General features: G+C 57.6%; 3 protein-coding genes across 10 annotated transcripts; all 3 read left to right on the forward strand.

Moving 5' to 3' along the window:
• Positions 1 to 764: 764 nt before the first annotated feature.
• LOC148646503 (leucine-rich repeat neuronal protein 4-like) lies at positions 765 to 5340 on the forward strand. Of its 2 annotated transcripts, XR_015927778.1 has the most exons (3): positions 765 to 2031; positions 3900 to 4761; positions 4843 to 5340. XR_015927778.1 is itself a non-coding variant. In XM_088609253.1 (2 exons), the coding sequence occupies exon 2, from the start codon at positions 3905 to 3907 to the stop codon at positions 4658 to 4660; it is 756 nt and encodes a 251-aa protein (XP_088465379.1). In that variant the 5' UTR covers positions 766 to 2031; positions 3900 to 3904; the 3' UTR covers positions 4661 to 5340. The 2 variants fall into 2 exon arrangements, 1 of the variants encoding a protein (XP_088465379.1); XM_088609253.1 differs by having other exon boundaries at positions 766 to 2031; positions 3900 to 5340.
• Positions 5341 to 5450: 110 nt separating this feature from the next.
• Positions 5451 to 11378, forward strand: LOC148646504 (uncharacterized). 7 transcript variants are annotated; one of them, XM_088609244.1, is made up of 7 exons: positions 5451 to 6848; positions 7345 to 7463; positions 7538 to 7609; positions 7808 to 7879; positions 8608 to 8685; positions 9805 to 10778; positions 10815 to 11378. In XM_088609244.1, the coding sequence occupies exons 1-7, from the start codon at positions 6581 to 6583 to the stop codon at positions 10978 to 10980; spliced, it is 1749 nt and encodes a 582-aa protein (XP_088465370.1). In that variant the 5' UTR covers positions 5451 to 6580; the 3' UTR covers positions 10981 to 11378. The 7 variants fall into 7 exon arrangements, with proteins under 7 accessions (XP_088465370.1, XP_088465368.1, XP_088465369.1 ...); XM_088609242.1 differs by having other exon boundaries at positions 9805 to 11378; XM_088609243.1 differs by having other exon boundaries at positions 9808 to 11378.
• A 265-nt stretch (positions 11379 to 11643) lies between these two features.
• On the forward strand, positions 11644 to 15590 carry LOC148646505 (uncharacterized). The gene is made up of 2 exons (XM_088609251.1): positions 11644 to 12692; positions 13660 to 15590. Exons 1-2 carry the CDS (start codon positions 11987 to 11989, stop codon positions 14616 to 14618), a joined length of 1665 nt encoding a protein of 554 aa, XP_088465377.1. The 5' UTR covers positions 11644 to 11986; the 3' UTR covers positions 14619 to 15590.
• The last annotated feature ends 285 nt before the right edge of the window (positions 15591 to 15875 follow it).

Consider the following 15875-nt stretch of genomic DNA (forward strand, 5'->3'; position numbering starts at 1 on the left):
GAGCGGATCAGACTGCTGCACACTGGGAGTCTGACAGCACTGTCACACCTGGAGCGGATCAGACTGCTGCACACTGGGAGTCTGACAGCACTGTCACACCTGGAGCGGATCAGACTGCTGCACACTGGGAGTCTGTCTGACAGCACTGTCACACCTGGAGCGGATCAGACTGCTGCACACTGGGAGTCTGTCTGACAGCACTGTCACACCTGGAGCGGATCAGACTGCTGCACACTGGGAGTCTGACAGCACTGTCACACCTGGAGCGGATCAGACTGCTGCGCACTGGGAGTCTGACTGACAGCACTGTCACACCTGGAGCGGATCAGACTGCTGCGCACTGGGAGTCTGACAGCACTGTCACACCTGGAGCGGATCAGACTGCTGCACACTGGGAGTCTGACAGCACTGTCACACCTGGAGCGGATCAGACTGCTGCGCACTGGGAGTCTGACAGCACTGTCACACCTGGAGCGGATCAGACTGCTGCGCACTGGGAGTCTGACAGCACTGTCACACCTGGAGCGGATCAGACTGCTGCGCACTGGGAGTCTGACTGACAGCACTGTCACACCTGGAGCGGATCAGACTGCTGCACACTGGGAGTCTGACTGACAGCACTGTCACACCTGGAGCGGATCAGACTGCTGCGCACTGGGAGTCTGACTGACAGCATTGTCACACCTGGAGCGGATCAGACTGCTGCACACTGGGAGTCTGACTGACAGCACTGTCACACCTGGAGCGGATCAGACTGCTGCGCACTGGGAGTCTGACAGCACTGTCACACCTGGAGCGGATCAGACTGCTGCACACTGGGAGTCTGACTGACAGCACTGTCACACCTGGAGCGGATCAGACTGCTGCGCACTGGGAGTCTGACTGACAGCACTGTCACACCTGGAGCGGATCAGACTGCTGCGCAGTTATTCTGAGTGGTTTCCTTGGTGATGACATTGCTGTGGAAACAGCAGCGCTTGTGTTGGAAAACGCCGGGGAGAATGATGAGGTAGTTCTCGCCAGGGAAGAGAATGGGGGCGAGAGGCGGCGGAGCACAGGGCCGCTGGCTGATTCAGAGCTGAGGGCGGCGTGTCTCAGCCTGCCTTTGGCCTTATAAGGGAAGTGAAGAGGTTTTCCAGCAATGGGGCGTTTCTGAGAACTCAGCTGAGGAATATGTGACCGAGCCGGACTGAGTAATGAGCAGCCGAGCCACACAGAGCCACGCACACTCACACAGCCCCACACAGAGTCACGCACACTCACACACCCCCACACAGAGCCACGCACACTCACACACACTCACACCCCCCCACACAGAGCCACGCACACTCACACCCCCCCACACAGAGTCACGCACACTCACACACCCCCACACAGAGCCACGCACACTCACACACCCCCACACAGAGTCACGCACACTCACACACACTCTCACAGCCCCACACAGAGCCACGCACACTCACACAGCCCCAGACTCACGCACACACATGCACACTCACACACCCCCAAAAAGACTCATGCGCACGTGTCTACAACTGTTAGGCACCCATCTATTGTGGGGGTCTGGCCCAATTGGTCACTTACAGAGAGGGGCCCCAGATTCTGGGACTGTGAGGCTGCTGTTGGAGGTCGTCTCTCTACAGACCTGCAGGCTCCTGGGACAAACACCTGAAACAGGAGAAGAGTTACAGCAATCTTTCAGTAGAGAATTTAGAGACACACTGCCCCTCACACACACTCAGTCTCTCTCTGTCTCACACACAGTCTCTGTCTCACACACACACACTCTCTCTCTCTCTCTCTCTCACACACACACACTCTCTCTCTCTCTCTCACTCACACACACACACACACACACACACACACACACACACACACACACAGGCTGCCCCTGTGGGCTCTGACACACCGAGGGGGGGGGCAGGATTATAAAGAGGCAGGAGGCCGGGGCAGGGGGAGAGTCTGGAGAGGAGCAGGAGCAGAGAGAGAGAGCGAGCAGCCTGGGACAGACGGCAGAGGCACAGCTCACAGGTAGGACAGCTTCCTCTGTCTCATTCCCGCTGGATTCCCACCGGATTCCCGCTGTGCGGGCCGGAGCGTGACCGGAATGCCGAGCGTGGCGGAGCGGAGGTGCCGAAGGGACGCCTGTTGCCGTGGCGACTCTCCTGAGTCGGACGCATCGGTCTGTGTTCGGCCAGGACCATCGGTGTGGGGGGGCATGGCGGAGACCCGCGGATGTCGGGGTGCTGGGCAGAGCTGGCAGCCGCCCGCTCGTTACTAACGAGGCTGGAATGTCAGGGCAGCGGCTCCGATTACTCAACTCGCTCCGGTTTGTTCAAACTTCCCAAAAGCAGCTTAAAGAGCGAGTCTTCTGGGAGGTCACATGCAGTCCCGGGGTTTGGGGGGGCTGGTCTTTCTTGCTGGTTTTTGGGGCGTCTCCTATCCTCCCTCACCACCCCAACACAGGGAGAGCTACTATTAGGGGTGTTCAACTGAGGGGTGGGGGGGTCCCTTTTAGCACCCCACTCCAGCTCCAGCTCAGCCCAGCCCTGTGTCCAATCAGCAGACGGGCCTGTCCAGCTCACCTGCCTGCTCGTTCCAGACTCCCACCACCCTTTGCGTAAAGACGTGCCTCCTGCCCTCAGTGTTGATGACTGGGAGTCCACTGGGAATCGACAGAGAGGCACAAAGCACAGGACGTGCCGTCGAAGGCAGCAAATGATGATTTTAAAAACCGGTCATCTGCGCTCTGATCACCTGCTCACACTAATTCAGCTGCTTAAAAACCAAATATGGCCTTGGACGATCTAAACGGCTTTTTCGCCCTATATCCAACCTACCTTTTAAACAACCACATTGTTGCAAATAACCGCTTCAAATCCTTTCAGTCTGGAATCACGCAGTGCCGAAACCGCCCTGGTTAACGTCTCTCACAATCTCCTTTCAGCTTCCGACTGGCTCTCCCTCTGTCCTTACTCTCCTTGACACTGCGAGCCGTGACATCTTACACTTTGGGTGTTTGGGGTTTGTGACGTTGCTCTAACCTGACTGATCACCGACACTGTCACTGATTCCGGTGCCGAAACCAGACTCGTTAAGGCTGGTGTCCCCCAGGGCTCGATGCTGGGCCCCATACCATTCAGTCAGGAAGTAAGATCACATGGTCTGAATGATCATTTCTTCGCTGATGATACTCAGATCTGCGCCCACACTAAACCTGACACTGAAGTGGCTGTCTCTGCTCTCTCCTCTTGCCTCTCTGACGTAACGACTCAAGGTTTCTTTCATTTCATCGGAGACAAGACAGCATCGTGCTTCTCGGCAAATCCTACCCACTATCTAGAGCCAGTCGGTGCACGGTACTGCACCTGAGTTTGAATCTAAATTGATTTATCTGGGGGTGATATTTGATCCAAGCTGAGGGTTTGGCTGACAAGTACAAAATATTGCAAAACAACATTCTTCCATCTCAGAAATATCGCCAGATTCGTCATTTGTTGTTGCTGAATGTAGATGAACAAGCAGGTCAGCTTTTCTGTCTGACTACTGTTCTCAGTACTCCCTACTCCCAGGGGTATCTAGACCCGCTCTGAACAAACTGCAGTGTGTCCAGGATTCGGCAGCCAGAACCCTGACCAGGTCTTGCACTCCTGTCCTGGAGTCCCTGCACTGGCTTCCTGTCAGTTTTGCAATGAGACAATCTATCTCTACGAGGTTTTGTGTTGACTTCAGAGTCCTCCTGCTCACCTATAAGGCTGTGCGTGGCTCAGCACCTCAGTACCTGTCTGCGTTACTGTCCCCCTACTCCCCACCTCGCAGCTCTGGTTCTGGTGTCCTGCTCGTCATCATTATGGGCTCCCCAGAGTGACCGCACTGACTCTTTGATTGGTTGTGCACAGATATCATGGCGACCAATCAGAAGACGGCGTTCCTGAGGCCCTTCCTCTTCATCCTCGCCCTGATTGGCTGCTGCTCGACCGATCCCGGCAGCCGGACCGGCACCAGCCCGGCGACCACGCGGGCCAGAATCATCTACGAGACGGGGCTGGACTTCGGCGCCTACGAGAGCGAAGACGGCGGCGAGCCGGCGGGAGGGCCCCGCACCCCTGCCCCCCGCCCGGCCCCCGCCTCGCGCGCCGGCCGCCAGGTCTGCGACTACGACCCCTGCCGCCACGAGCAGACGCCCTGCGCGGCCCTGCGGGAGGCCAGCGGGTGCCTCTGCCCCGGCGTCAGCGGCCCCACGGTCACCCCCGAGCCCCCCAGGCTCCGGGAGGTCGTCCAGCAGGGGTCGGAGGTCAGAGTCCACTGGTGCGCCCCCACGTCCACAGTGGAGCGGTACTGGGTGACGGTGGAGGGCGGGGCGCCCCTGGTTTTCGGGGAGCGGTCCAGGGTGGCGGCGCTGGCGGGCGGCATGTACGAGGTGTGCGTGGCGGCGGAGAACGGGGCCGGGCGCAGCGCCCCCTCCTGCTCGCTGCCCCAGGCGACAGCGGACGCCAGCCTGGCCCTGCAGGCGGGGCTGATAGGGGGCGCCCTGCTCCTGCTCCTGCTGCTCAGCCTGGGGGGTCTCCTGCTCTGGAGGAGGCGGCGGGCCCACAGGAGGGCGGCGCTGTCAGCGGGGGGGCTGGGGAACCCCACGTTCGGGTCGGAGCCGCCCCTGTGAGACCCCAGACTGCAGAGGGGGGCCTGTCCCCCAGGGGGTCACCCTGCTGGAGATGGGCACACCCCCACACAGGCACTCCTCCCACTGAGGTGTCCAGTGGGGTCAGTGCTGGGGTCACACTGCACTGGGGTGTCCAGTGGGGTCACTGCTGGGGGTCCCACTGCACTGGGGTGTCCAGTGAGGTCACTGCTGGGGGTCACACTGCACTGGGGTGTCCAGTGGGGTCACTGCTGGGGGTCCCACTGCACTGAGCTGTCCACTGTGGTCAGTACTTTCCTGCAGCTCTTTACAGACACATGGGGTAACAGAGTTCTGCAGATGTATAAAACTGGATTTGCATTGAATTCTGGATATTTCTGTGCTTTTATAAAGCACATAACAAGCTGTTTTGACTGGAATTGAGATTTTTACATTTGTGTAACTAACTAACCTGTTACATTTTGATGAGTGTTATATCCTGAAAAATGTTCTAATCTTTTTTTTAAAATTGCAAAGATAAATAAGAGAAAAATATGAAAAGATTCTAATATTTTTATTTATAAGATAGAATTGATTTTTTAATCATTTAGAAATATTTTTGTTAATAAGACGTAATTTAACCTGTATGATGAAAATGTATTTATGTGTCACAACTGTGATTTTTAATGCTTCATCACTGACAATAAACAGAGTATTTTTCACTTCTCGGGTCCAGTGTGCAGTGCTCTTCTAGAACCAGTCCAAAACGTCTGCATGGGCACCAAAACAGACCCTTATCAAGTGGACTTTCCTGCCAGTGTGTCACACTCCCTTCAGACTAAATCAGATGTAAACTTGGTTTAAGCACTTCTGAATTTTGTTTGCTGCTTCGACAGTGTTTGCTAATCCTCTTAACGTGTTGCCAGCTGAAATCGTGAAATGTTTACTAACGTGGATGAGGGCTGTCTCACTCCATCAGCCCAGTCTGAGAATTCACCTGTTACACCTCTCAACCACGTTCCCCCTGGAGCTAGAGTGGATCTCTGCGCGGCTGAACACACCCTGCCCCATGCCCCGTGTGTGCTGGACTGCTGCTGTGTGCGGTCAGGGCTGACCTGCTCTTTCTGAACCCAGACAGACGTCCCGGTCCCGGGACTCGGAGCTTCACACAGGTGATCCTCCAGTTTAAGGTCAGATATCCCCTTATTATCCATCCAAAAGGAACGAAATTCGTCTTTGCCATTACCACACAAAACTACAAAAAACGACACTCAACATGAAATAAAATACATATAAAAAACGATTGTTCTTGACGTGCAACGATACACAAACACGCATTTCCGCATTACACCACCCTAACGCCAATCCGATAGCTTCATACAGGACACAGTCACGCAGCTGTGCTCAGCATGCCGACTGCACAGGGATATTCGTGTTGATATTTTTATTGGCTACGGGTTGTCTAAACCGCCTTACTAAAGGCAGCGGCTGGAAACGGGAATGCAGTCTTCAGTCCCGAGTTTCACACCTCGGTAACAAAACTAACGGACGGCGCCGCACAAATTTAAATTTCCAATCAAGGGCAAGATTGTGAACTTTTTTTTATTGCAGCAACAACAACAAAACACTAAAAAGTACATACAATACTAACACAACACAAGAGTGCATATAAAATCATCATAGGTACATGAAACAGTTACATCTGACGAAGGAAGACTGAATGTAAATAAGCATTAGAGACGCACAGCTCAAAACTGTGAACTTTTTGAACGAAGGCGTCCTACCTCCGCCATCTTGTTCGACCCGCCAGTCTCGCCGCGGACGAGAACGAGAGTTCGCGAGAACCGTGACGTGAAAACGGCCCTTCCGGCTCGCTAGTGCCTGTAAACCGCCGCGGAGCGTGCCCTGTCGTCAGCGGAAGTCCTGACTTTAAGTGTTTAACAGCTGGCGGTGTCTTTTACGATGCCTCACTGCCGAGCCTTTGGCTGTTCAGAACACAGTGGTCGCAGACAGAACCTAGGACCGGGTCTAGAGAAAGTCAAACTGTTCGCTTTTCCAAGGGACCGGCAGCTGGCCAAGCAATGGGTAACAAACATGGGCACTGACATCGGGCCCCTCGACAGGTTTCTGGACGAGATTCGGCACGACGTCCATTCCAATAAGTACAGGTTGTGCAGCAGACATTTCACCCCCGAAATGTTCAGGCGCGACCTGGAAGCTGAGTTAACAAGTAAGTAGTCTGTGCCAGCAAATCTGTCCCTTAAGGCCGTAGATATAGAGTATTGAATTCAGTTCACTGGCACCAATTCGAATCAGCCGTTTGGGCCACAGCAAGTCCTCCTAAGATACAAGTCCTGCCAGAATTTTTCCTTCAGGTGCGATTTCCCACAAAATAACCTCCTGTGGAAATGATGGAGCACTTTTGCAAAACTTGAAAATGATAAATATGAGTGTGTTTCAGTTGGTTGGCAGGGTGCTCCTTTTTTTTTGCAATACTCAAAGTATCTGACATGTCTTCTCCCTTGTGTTGGGTTCATGAAAATATTTCAGATGCGGATAGTTGCAAAACTAGCTTGGTCTAGACCGTGTGCTTCACTGCAGCAGAGCACGACTGGTTCTCCAACCCTGTCGATGTGGGATGGGACGTCTGCATTGACCTTTTCTCCACTTGGGAGTTCACGTGACTACAAAGCCTGATGGCCCATGATAATATATTTCAATTTCAGACACTGAACCCAGACTTCTGCTGAAAGCAGGCGCCGTTCCGACCGTGTTTCCTCATAGCAAGCAGCCTGCGAGAAGAGGGCGCAAGAGGAAGGCGATATCCGCGCTTGAAGAACAACAGGTACGCGCGCGCTCACGGCTCTTCTAAAACACAGCTGGGTTTTCATTCATCTCTGCTCCTTCCACACATTGCAGGCAAGCTCGCTTCGAGCAGGGGGAGCTGAGGCCACAGGAGGGAGCAAGAGGAAGAGGAGACCTGCCAGCAGAGTAAGCCAGACGTTGTCTGAAATAAATGCATTCAGCCTGTATTGTAGTTGATTTATCCTGTATCTTATATTTTACGTTAATTGCTTGGTTTTATGATTATTATTCTAGTTATAGCTATGTTGAACACCACAAAAAACATTGACTCCGTAGGTACCATCACTTTAACAGAAACACTGAGTTTCTTTGTTTCCTTTTCAGGCTGCTGCTTCCCTGCAGACCAGGAAATCTAAAGGCAAAAGAGTCCAGAAAAGGAAGAGGCGTGGGAGAAATGTAATTGACCCAGATTCAGTGCACTTTCCATCATTGGCGTCCTTTTCCAGCCTGTTGTTGGGAAATCACTCTGATAGCCAGCTGGCTGATACCCAGTAATCTCCGTAAATATTCCGTATGAAGACGAAGAGCCCACGGGCCCCGGCTGGGCTTGGGCTGGGCTGCGCACCCGCTCGGCTGGTGGGTGATGGGATTGAGTGCTCGGTCACATGACCTTTCAGGGGTGAACTACACTTCATGACTCCTCTGGCGGAGCTGCCTGCTTTTACATTTCTCATCGATGGAGATAACTACCCGACTGTAAAATCACTGGGCATCTCTTCAGCCTTACTCAGGGTCGATTACTGGGGTAGAAAACATCTAACAAGAAATATTGAGATCTGTAGATTTGAAAGGCACTTGTGTCTGATGTTTAGAGAGGATGTTTTGTTTAATGACTTGGAAACTAAGCAAGTGAATATTTACTTTCTTTTTTCAATTTTAGGCTTGTAAATCAGGCATGCAGAGGTCACTGGCTCTGTGCCATCCCTCAGAAAGAGTACAGCCAGTTTCTCATGTATAACATTTAAGCACCGGCTTCTTAAACAGCTTAACAACTGTAAGTCTTGACAAAGACCCACAGTATTTACTCATTTCTTTCATGAAAATAATTGGGAACATCTTTTGATGATGGCTTAGGTGACACAAACTTGCGTCCCGTTCTAATGTTGTGTTTTTTGTTTTACAAGACTAGAGACAAAACAGCAGTTTCCGTGTCCAGAGAGACGCTCAGATTCTATGCAGACGCATCGAGCCAGATGCCCAGTGTAAGTGGTGAAAGTGTCCTGCTGTCTCGTCTCGTGAGGGGGCGATGTCACAGGAGGTTTTGTGCTGCAGACAATGGGGACAGTGTGGAGCTACACACACGTTGAACCTTTCTCTCTCAGGGTGTAAACTGGAGGTTGTAGACGTTAGACTGTGGTTTGGAACACACTCATCATTGCTGATTCATCACAGCACTGAAATGTAAAAATAGCTTCCCAATTCCTCTTCAGTACTCAGCCTCCCAGAACGGTAGAAAGCAATGTGATGCCTTCTACCAGCGTCCTGCAAGCCTCCTCTAAAAGGTTTTGACTCAACCCGAACCCTTTCAGCTTCCTGATCAAAAATATACAATGACTAGCCTTCTTAAAGATTAAAAACGCAATTGGTATTCTCTGGGGAAAGTTGAAATGTCCGTATTGCTGTTCCTAAGTACCTGAAACACTGACCAGCCCCCTCAGGGTGATTAATAAGCCAGAGACATATTACTGTCGCGAGTAGCCAGTTCTTTGGTTTGTGGGTATGGCTGTGAAGTGTGCTGGACCGTGTTCGGAGTAACTCTCCAGGCCTCTCTGTCACCCCCAGTAAACAGTCGCACTGGGGCCATGTCCCATGTCACTGGGAGCGCTTCAGTAGACTGACAGAGGTGCCCTGTGTTCTCACTCCGTTCATACAGATGGAAACCAGTTTAGGCCCCTAGGAAAACCAGAGGTGAAAACAGTTTCACTTGAAAACACTTTTCGTAAGAACCCTCTGGTAGAAGATCCTTAATCCGTTTTATTCGGGATTCCTGCCCTTAATGTCCAAACCCAGCAGCCCTCCCAGCAGCAGTGGGTCAGGATCGTATGAAACACTGAGCTGAAATCGGGAAATAAGAGGCAGTTTTAGGCCTGTTGCCCGTCAGCTGCTGCAGTGACAGCAGGGATCCAGGGGATCTGCCATCGCCAGGGCGACCTGCGCGTGGCCAGCAGGGGGCGGTGCACGAGCCAGACAGAGCCCGTCTGCGGTAGCTTCTCCGACCGAGCGGCTGAGCCGGACCCGGGTCACCCGGCCCGGCCGGGCTCTTCGTCAGCGTCATTGTCCTCTTCGTCTTCGTTGACCTGACTCTCTCGTGTCCCTCCCAGCAGCCCCTGCAGCAGGAACCCGAGCCGGCGGAGCCGTCCTGGCTGTTCGAGGGAGTCGTGGGCCGGACGTGGGAGGGTGCCGGCGCAGGTGTCCGGCCCGGCCTGGACTCGCGGAGCAGCGTGGCCGGCTCCCGGTCCGTCCCCCGGGAGAGCGGCGTCAAGCAGGAGGGGCCCGGAGATCAGCGGGACCTGGAGCTGCGGCGCTGGCCGTCCGAGTGCGTGAAGGAGGAGGAAGAGGAGTGTCCGCTGGGAATACCCGGACTGCCGAAGCCGGAGGCTGTGGAGACGGCGGAGCTTCCTGGGAGCAGCCCGCCGGCCGGGATTCTCCCGGTCCTCGTGAAGACGGAAGCACCGGACGTCGGGCCCGCGCTCCCGAGCCTCAAGCCGGAGAGGAGCAGCCCTCCCCACGCCCGCTCGGAGTGTCCGCTGCGGACGTGCCCCGAATCCGCCTGGGATACGCGGGAGAGCTGGTCTGGTCCAGCTGAGCGGCCGGATCTCGGATCCCAGCATCCGGATATTAAAGAGGAGAATCCGGGCTGGAGGCTCCCGCTGGGAGGCGCGCTGGAGAGCGAGGGGCTGAAGTGGGAGCGGGGGTCCCCCCGGAGGAGGCCGGAGCTGGGTGCCCGTGTCCCAGCGGAGGACAGGAGGGACAGCCGGCCCGCGCGCCTCCTCTCGCCCCTCTCGCCCGCGCAGGCCATCCTGGTCCGGCTCCCACCCACGGGCACCGCCCGCGCCCCGGTCCAGCTGCTCCTGCTGCCCGCGCTGAGCCGCGGGGTCCCGGGAGAGCAGCCCAGCTCGGCGCCCCGGCCCGCCATGTCCAGTCCGGGCTCGGGTGTGTCCACGCCCGTCTTGAATCCCATGCCGACTGCGGTGTCCAGTCTGGTGTCCAGGCCCATGTCCAGCCCGGTGCCGACCGCGGTGTCCAGTACGGTACCAACCACAGTGTGCAGTCCGATGTTGACCGCTGTGTCCAAGCCCGTGTCCAGCTCAGTGTCCAGCTCAGTGCCCAGGCCCGTGTCCAGCTCGGTGCCCAGGCCCGTGTCCAGCTCGGTGTCCAGCTCGGGCCTGGCGCTGCTGCCGGTGCGAGAGGCTCTTCCAGCAGGAGTGGAAACTGCTCCGGCACCAGGCCGCCCGCCGCAGCCGCCCGTCCTGCCCCCGGCCCCCCAGCCCCGGTGAGCGTCCGCTGCAGGCCCTGCGCGCCGCCAGGGGGCTCCTGGGATACGCGCTGGCCTCATGCCGGTGGCGGCGGATCTGTTGTTACTCCTGCCTCTCCGTACCGGCTGAACTGGACATGTGTGTGCAGGCACAGGTGTGCATTTTGAGCCTTTTCGGAGGCTCATTCTTCTAGGCTGGGAACTTTCCTGCTGTTTTTCAACAAAGCAGCCGCCAGGCAGCCGGAATCTGAGGTCAAACAGTACGGACTCTCGGCAGGCGTTCCCCTAGCACAGCACGCGAGAGGGCGGGGCAGCGGAGCTCCTCGTACGTGTACGGGGTGTTAAACCCCTCCGCCGTCTCGGATTGTGTCACGTCAAGATGTTTTTTGGGAAATAAAGATGTGAAGAATTTGAAAGGGCTGAAGGTGTAGTGTTGTGTGTAGCAGTAGCTGGGGACATTTTCACACCTTTCCCCACAGGGGGTGAGAGGTAAAAGGGAAAGAGCAAGCGAACAGAGAGACGGATCTGCTGGGAGAACCGAGGGTGAGAAACGCACGAAGCCCCACTCAACATGGCCGCTGACTGAACCGCTTCCGTTTCCGGGGGCACGCAGCGCAAGCGCCATTTCGTGGCACCGCGGTGACGACAGTGCTGCGCGTCGCATGGCGTCATAGGGACGCGACGCAAGGCTGCCAATTAGAAGTGAGGGTAAGAGTGTCCCATCTTTCCCAATACTTGTTTATGTCCGGAAGACTGCGAGAGAGCATCTAACGGGACTTTGTTGTTCACTTTTTTTTTAAAAAGGGAAAGCGTTGTTATGTTAAAAAAACCAAATAACTTGACTTATTAAATAGTCCGAGTGGGGCGGACCGCAGTTCTGTTCCGTGGAAGACGGCCCGAATTCTGCTGAGCCTCCGGAGGCGACACGTCCGGACCGGGTCGCGCTTGGCGTCTGGAAGGTGGCGGAGCTGTTTTCTCCGAGCCCGAGCAGGCCGCGGGGTTGGGCACCAGCTGACGCCCGGAGTACCATGAGCGCCAGGCGGCTGGGCTGGGTGCTGGGGGCGCCGGGGGGGAGCGGCGCCGGGGCCTTCGGCGCCGGCAGGAGGAAGCCCAGCCTGGGCTCCGGGCTCAGGGGCGACCGCGCCGAGGACACGAAAGCCGGCGGCGACAGCGGTCTCGCCCTGCCCTACCTGAAGGAGCGCCTCGCCCCCACCATCCACAGCACGCTGGCCGCCGCCGTGGACACGCTGCTGGGCGAGGTGGCGCGGGTGGTGGGCGACAGGCTGGCCCAGGCGCAGCTGGAGGCGGCCAGCAGGGACCGGGAGAACGAGAGCCTGCGGGTGCGGCTGGAGGTGTCGGAGGCCGAGCTCAAGGCGCTGCGGGAGTGCGTCAGTAGCGCCCAGAGGTTCATCGACCAGCTGCCCTTCCCCGGGCCCGGCCCGGAGCAGCCGGCCCTGGAGCCCAGCGGCGGGGGGGGGGAGGACTGCAGCCGCTTCTTCGGCGAGCGGGACGCCGGGCCCAGTCCGGCCGGCCTCTCAGCCGCGCTGCCCGGCTGCGCCTCCGACCTGGACGGCGCCCTGGGGGCCCAGCTGCCCGAGTTCGGCTCCGGCGACGAGCTGAAGGAGTGCCGCCTCTCCATCCAGCCGGACGGCACAGTGACCAACCACGACCTGCTGGACGGCTTCGCCAATCACACGCCGATGCAGAGCCCCTGGTCTGACATGTCCATGCAAGGTACAGTCTGATCCGCTCCAGGTGTGACAGTGCTGTCAGTCAGACTCCCAGTGCACAGCAGTCTGATCCGCTCCAGGTGTGACAGTGCTGTCAGTCAGACTCCCAGTGCGCAGCAGTCTGATCCTCTCCAGGTGTGCCAGTGCTGTCAGACTCCCAGTGCGCAGCAGTCTGATCCACTCCAGGTGTGACAGTGCAGCAGTCTGATCCGCTCCAGGTGTGACAGTGCTGTCAGACTCCCAGTGTGCAGCAGCCTGATCCGCTCCAGGTGTGACAGTGCTGTCAGACTCCCAGTGCGCAGCAGTCTGATCCGCTCCAGGTGTGACAGTGCAGTCAGTCAGACTCCCAGTGCGCAGCAGTCTGATCCGCTCCAGGTGTGACAGTGCTGTCAGTCAGACTCCCAGTGCGCAGCAGTCTGATCCGCTCCAGGTGTGACAGTGCTGTCAGTCAGACTCCCAGTGTGCAGCAGTCTGATCCACTCCAGGTGTGACAGTGCAGCAGTCTGATCCGCTCCAGGTGTGACAGTGCAGTCAGTCAGACTCCCAGTGCGCAGCAGTCTGATCCGCTCCAGGTGTGACAGTGCAGTCAGTCAGACTCCCAGTGCGCAGCAGTCTGATCCGCTCCAGGTGTGACAGTGCTGTCAGTCAGACTCCCAGTGCGCAGCAGTCTGATCCGCTCCAGGTGTGACAGTGCTGTCAGTCAGACTCCCAGTGTGCAGCAGTCTGATCCGCTCCAGGTTCCCCCCGACCGCATCAAACTTCGCCCTTAACCCTTCATCTCTCTCTCTCCCTGCGCACCGTCTTGCTGTCTCACTGGACGGTCTGTCTGAACAGCACTATAGGAGAAGAATTGAGTGACCGGTGCTCGAGCAGTGTGTTCACTCCTCTCATAGCGCCCCGAAGTCCAGGGCGCCCCCAGTTTTCCTTGCAGTGCCGGCAGCCTGAGCCTCTTCTTCCTCTGTGTGTTGCAGGCGAGTGCGAGAAGGAGGGCAAGGAAGAGGAGGAAGAGGAGGGGGCAGCTGACCAGGAGAGCCAGCGGGCCGCACCCCGGTTCGAGATCAAAGAGGAGCAGGTGGCGCCGGGCAGCGGGTTGGCGGCGCGCAACGTGGGCGACCTGGGCTACATCCACGTGGTGGAGGAGGAGCGCCCCTCGCGCGCGCCCCGCGGCCCCCCCCGGGCACGGCCCCCGGAGAGGCACCCCAAAGAGGAAGGGGACTCCGAGGGGGACGGGGCCCCCCGGGGCGCCCAGCTGGCCGGGGGCGCCCCCTCGGCGGAGGCCGGCGGGAGCCCCCCGTCCAAGCAGGCCGCCGGCGCCGGGCCCGGCTCTGGTCCCGGCCCCTCCCCCAGGCCCACCCCGGAGCCGGCGCCGGCGGAGGAGGGGGCGGGCCGGCCTCACCTGTGCCTGGAGTGCGGGAAGACGTTCCGGCTGATCTCCAGCCTGAAGAAGCACATCCGCATCCACACGGGCGAGAAGCCCTACCCCTGCCCCGACTGCGGCCGGCGCTTCCGCGAGTCGGGCGCGCTCAAGACCCACCAGCGCATCCACACGGGCGAGAAGCCCTACCAGTGCGCCGAGTGCGGCACCAGCTTCCGGCACCTGGACGGGCTGCGCAAGCACCGGCGCACGCACACGGGCGAGAAGCCCTACCAGTGCGCCGTGTGCGGCAAGAGCCTGAGCCGCCTGCAGCACCTCAAGCACCACCAGCGCATCCACACCGGCGAGCGGCCCTGCCGCTGCCCGCGCTGCGGCAAGAGCTTCAAGGAGCCCGCCGCCCTGCGCAAGCACCTGCGCACGCACGGCCAGGAGGCCGGCCTGGGGGCCCCCGACGCGCTGGCGGGGCCCTTCGGCGCCGCCCTGCCCCTGCTCGCCCTCCCCGCCGGCGCCTTCGACCTGTGGTCCGCCGCCGCGGACGAGGACGCGCGGACGTGACCGGGCGGGGGGGCGGAAGTCGGGGTGCTTGTTCGGGGGGCCGGCCGTGACCCCCCGGGGGCCCCAGGAGACCCAGAGGACTGAGGTGACGTCGGGGCCCCCTCTCTCGCTCTGTTGCAGTATGATGTGTCGGCACCGTGCACAGCATGACCGCGCGGTGGTCTTTTTAGAGCAGGGTGATGCATTTCATTTTTTTAATCTTTATTACTAATTATTATTAGAAGAAGAATTATTATTATTTTAATCTGTGCAGTTTTACTTGTAGTTATTTGTAGTGAAGTCACCCTGTGCCTGGTGGCTGTCAGTCCTCATCCCAGTCCCCGTCCCGCTCTGGGTCTGGATCAATGGCACCGATCAGCTGCTTCGCTCGGAGTGTGGCCAGCTGGTCGCTGTGATTGATTGGTCCTGGGCGCAGCGATCGGGGTGAAATTTTTCAGTGAAAGGAAAGGCAACTCGTTAGTGGACCGGTTTCTCCCTTCCAGTGTGAAATCCTGTCTCCCAGTGTGCTGGGCCAGTGTGGGCTCATGATTCATGTAGAAAGGCCTGGGCCCCTCACCTGCACAGAGCAGCAACCTCTAAGTCTGAGAACAGGATCAGAGACTTTTACATCTTCCTCTAGACCCGAGAACAGGATCAGAGACGTTTACATCTTCCTCTAGACCCGAGAACAGGATCAGAGACGTTTACATCTTCCTCTAGACCCGAGAACAGGATCAGAGACTTTTACATCTTCCTCTAGACCCGAGAACAGGATCAGAGACTTTTAAAATCTTCTAGAGCTGAGAACGGGATCAGGGCATGAGGAGCCTTCAGCTCTGCCCCTAGCTGTGGCCTCAGGGGCAGCACTGCGGGGGGGGGTGGGGGGGTCCGCGTGCAGCTGCTGTCGCTCGTGTGCTGGACAGAGGGGTCAGTCTGTGGGTGCCGTGACGACGTTGGATGGATTGAAATAAACAGCGGTCAAGTTGGTTCCCAGTGTTTCTCCAGTGTCCTGCTCTGTGAGGTGTGTGCGCGAGCTGTGTGTGTTGGCGAGTGTGATGGGGTGACTTTGTCCGGGCTGCCCGTGTACCGCTGCCGGACCCCTCACTGGCCATGCGTGACCTGGACAGGGGCCCACAGGACTCTTCTTAGCCTCCCCACACCCACCAGAGAGCAGCACCTCTCTTGTCCAGTAGGGGGTGCTCTATCACAGTCTTCCCAGGCTGCCCTCAAGCCCGTTTTTATTTAATTGAGCAAAGAGATTACTCAACGCAGCGGTGG

The sequence above is a fragment of the Lepisosteus platostomus genome, chromosome 16, assembly GCF_059453375.1.
Source record: "Lepisosteus platostomus isolate fLepPlt1 chromosome 16, fLepPlt1.hap1, whole genome shotgun sequence".
NCBI classification, from domain to species: Eukaryota; Metazoa; Chordata; class Actinopteri; order Semionotiformes; family Lepisosteidae; genus Lepisosteus; species Lepisosteus platostomus.

Coding starts and splice junctions, on each gene's coding strand:
- LOC148646503 (XM_088609253.1), top strand. CDS start 3,905: ATGGCGACCAATCAGAAGACGGCGTTCCTGAGGCCCTTCCTCTTCATC.
- LOC148646504 (XM_088609242.1), top strand. CDS start 6,581: ATGCCTCACTGCCGAGCCTTTGGCTGTTCAGAACACAGTGGTCGCAGA. Junction 7,610..7,807: donor AGAGGAGACCTGCCAGCAGA/GTAAGCCAGACG, acceptor TTTCCTTTTCAG/GCTGCTGCTTCCCTGCAGAC. Junction 7,880..8,607: donor GGAAGAGGCGTGGGAGAAAT/GTAATTGACCCA, acceptor TTGTTTTACAAG/ACTAGAGACAAAACAGCAGT.
- LOC148646505 (XM_088609251.1), top strand. CDS start 11,987: ATGAGCGCCAGGCGGCTGGGCTGGGTGCTGGGGGCGCCGGGGGGGAGC. Junction 12,693..13,659: donor GTCTGACATGTCCATGCAAG/GTACAGTCTGAT, acceptor TGTGTGTTGCAG/GCGAGTGCGAGAAGGAGGGC.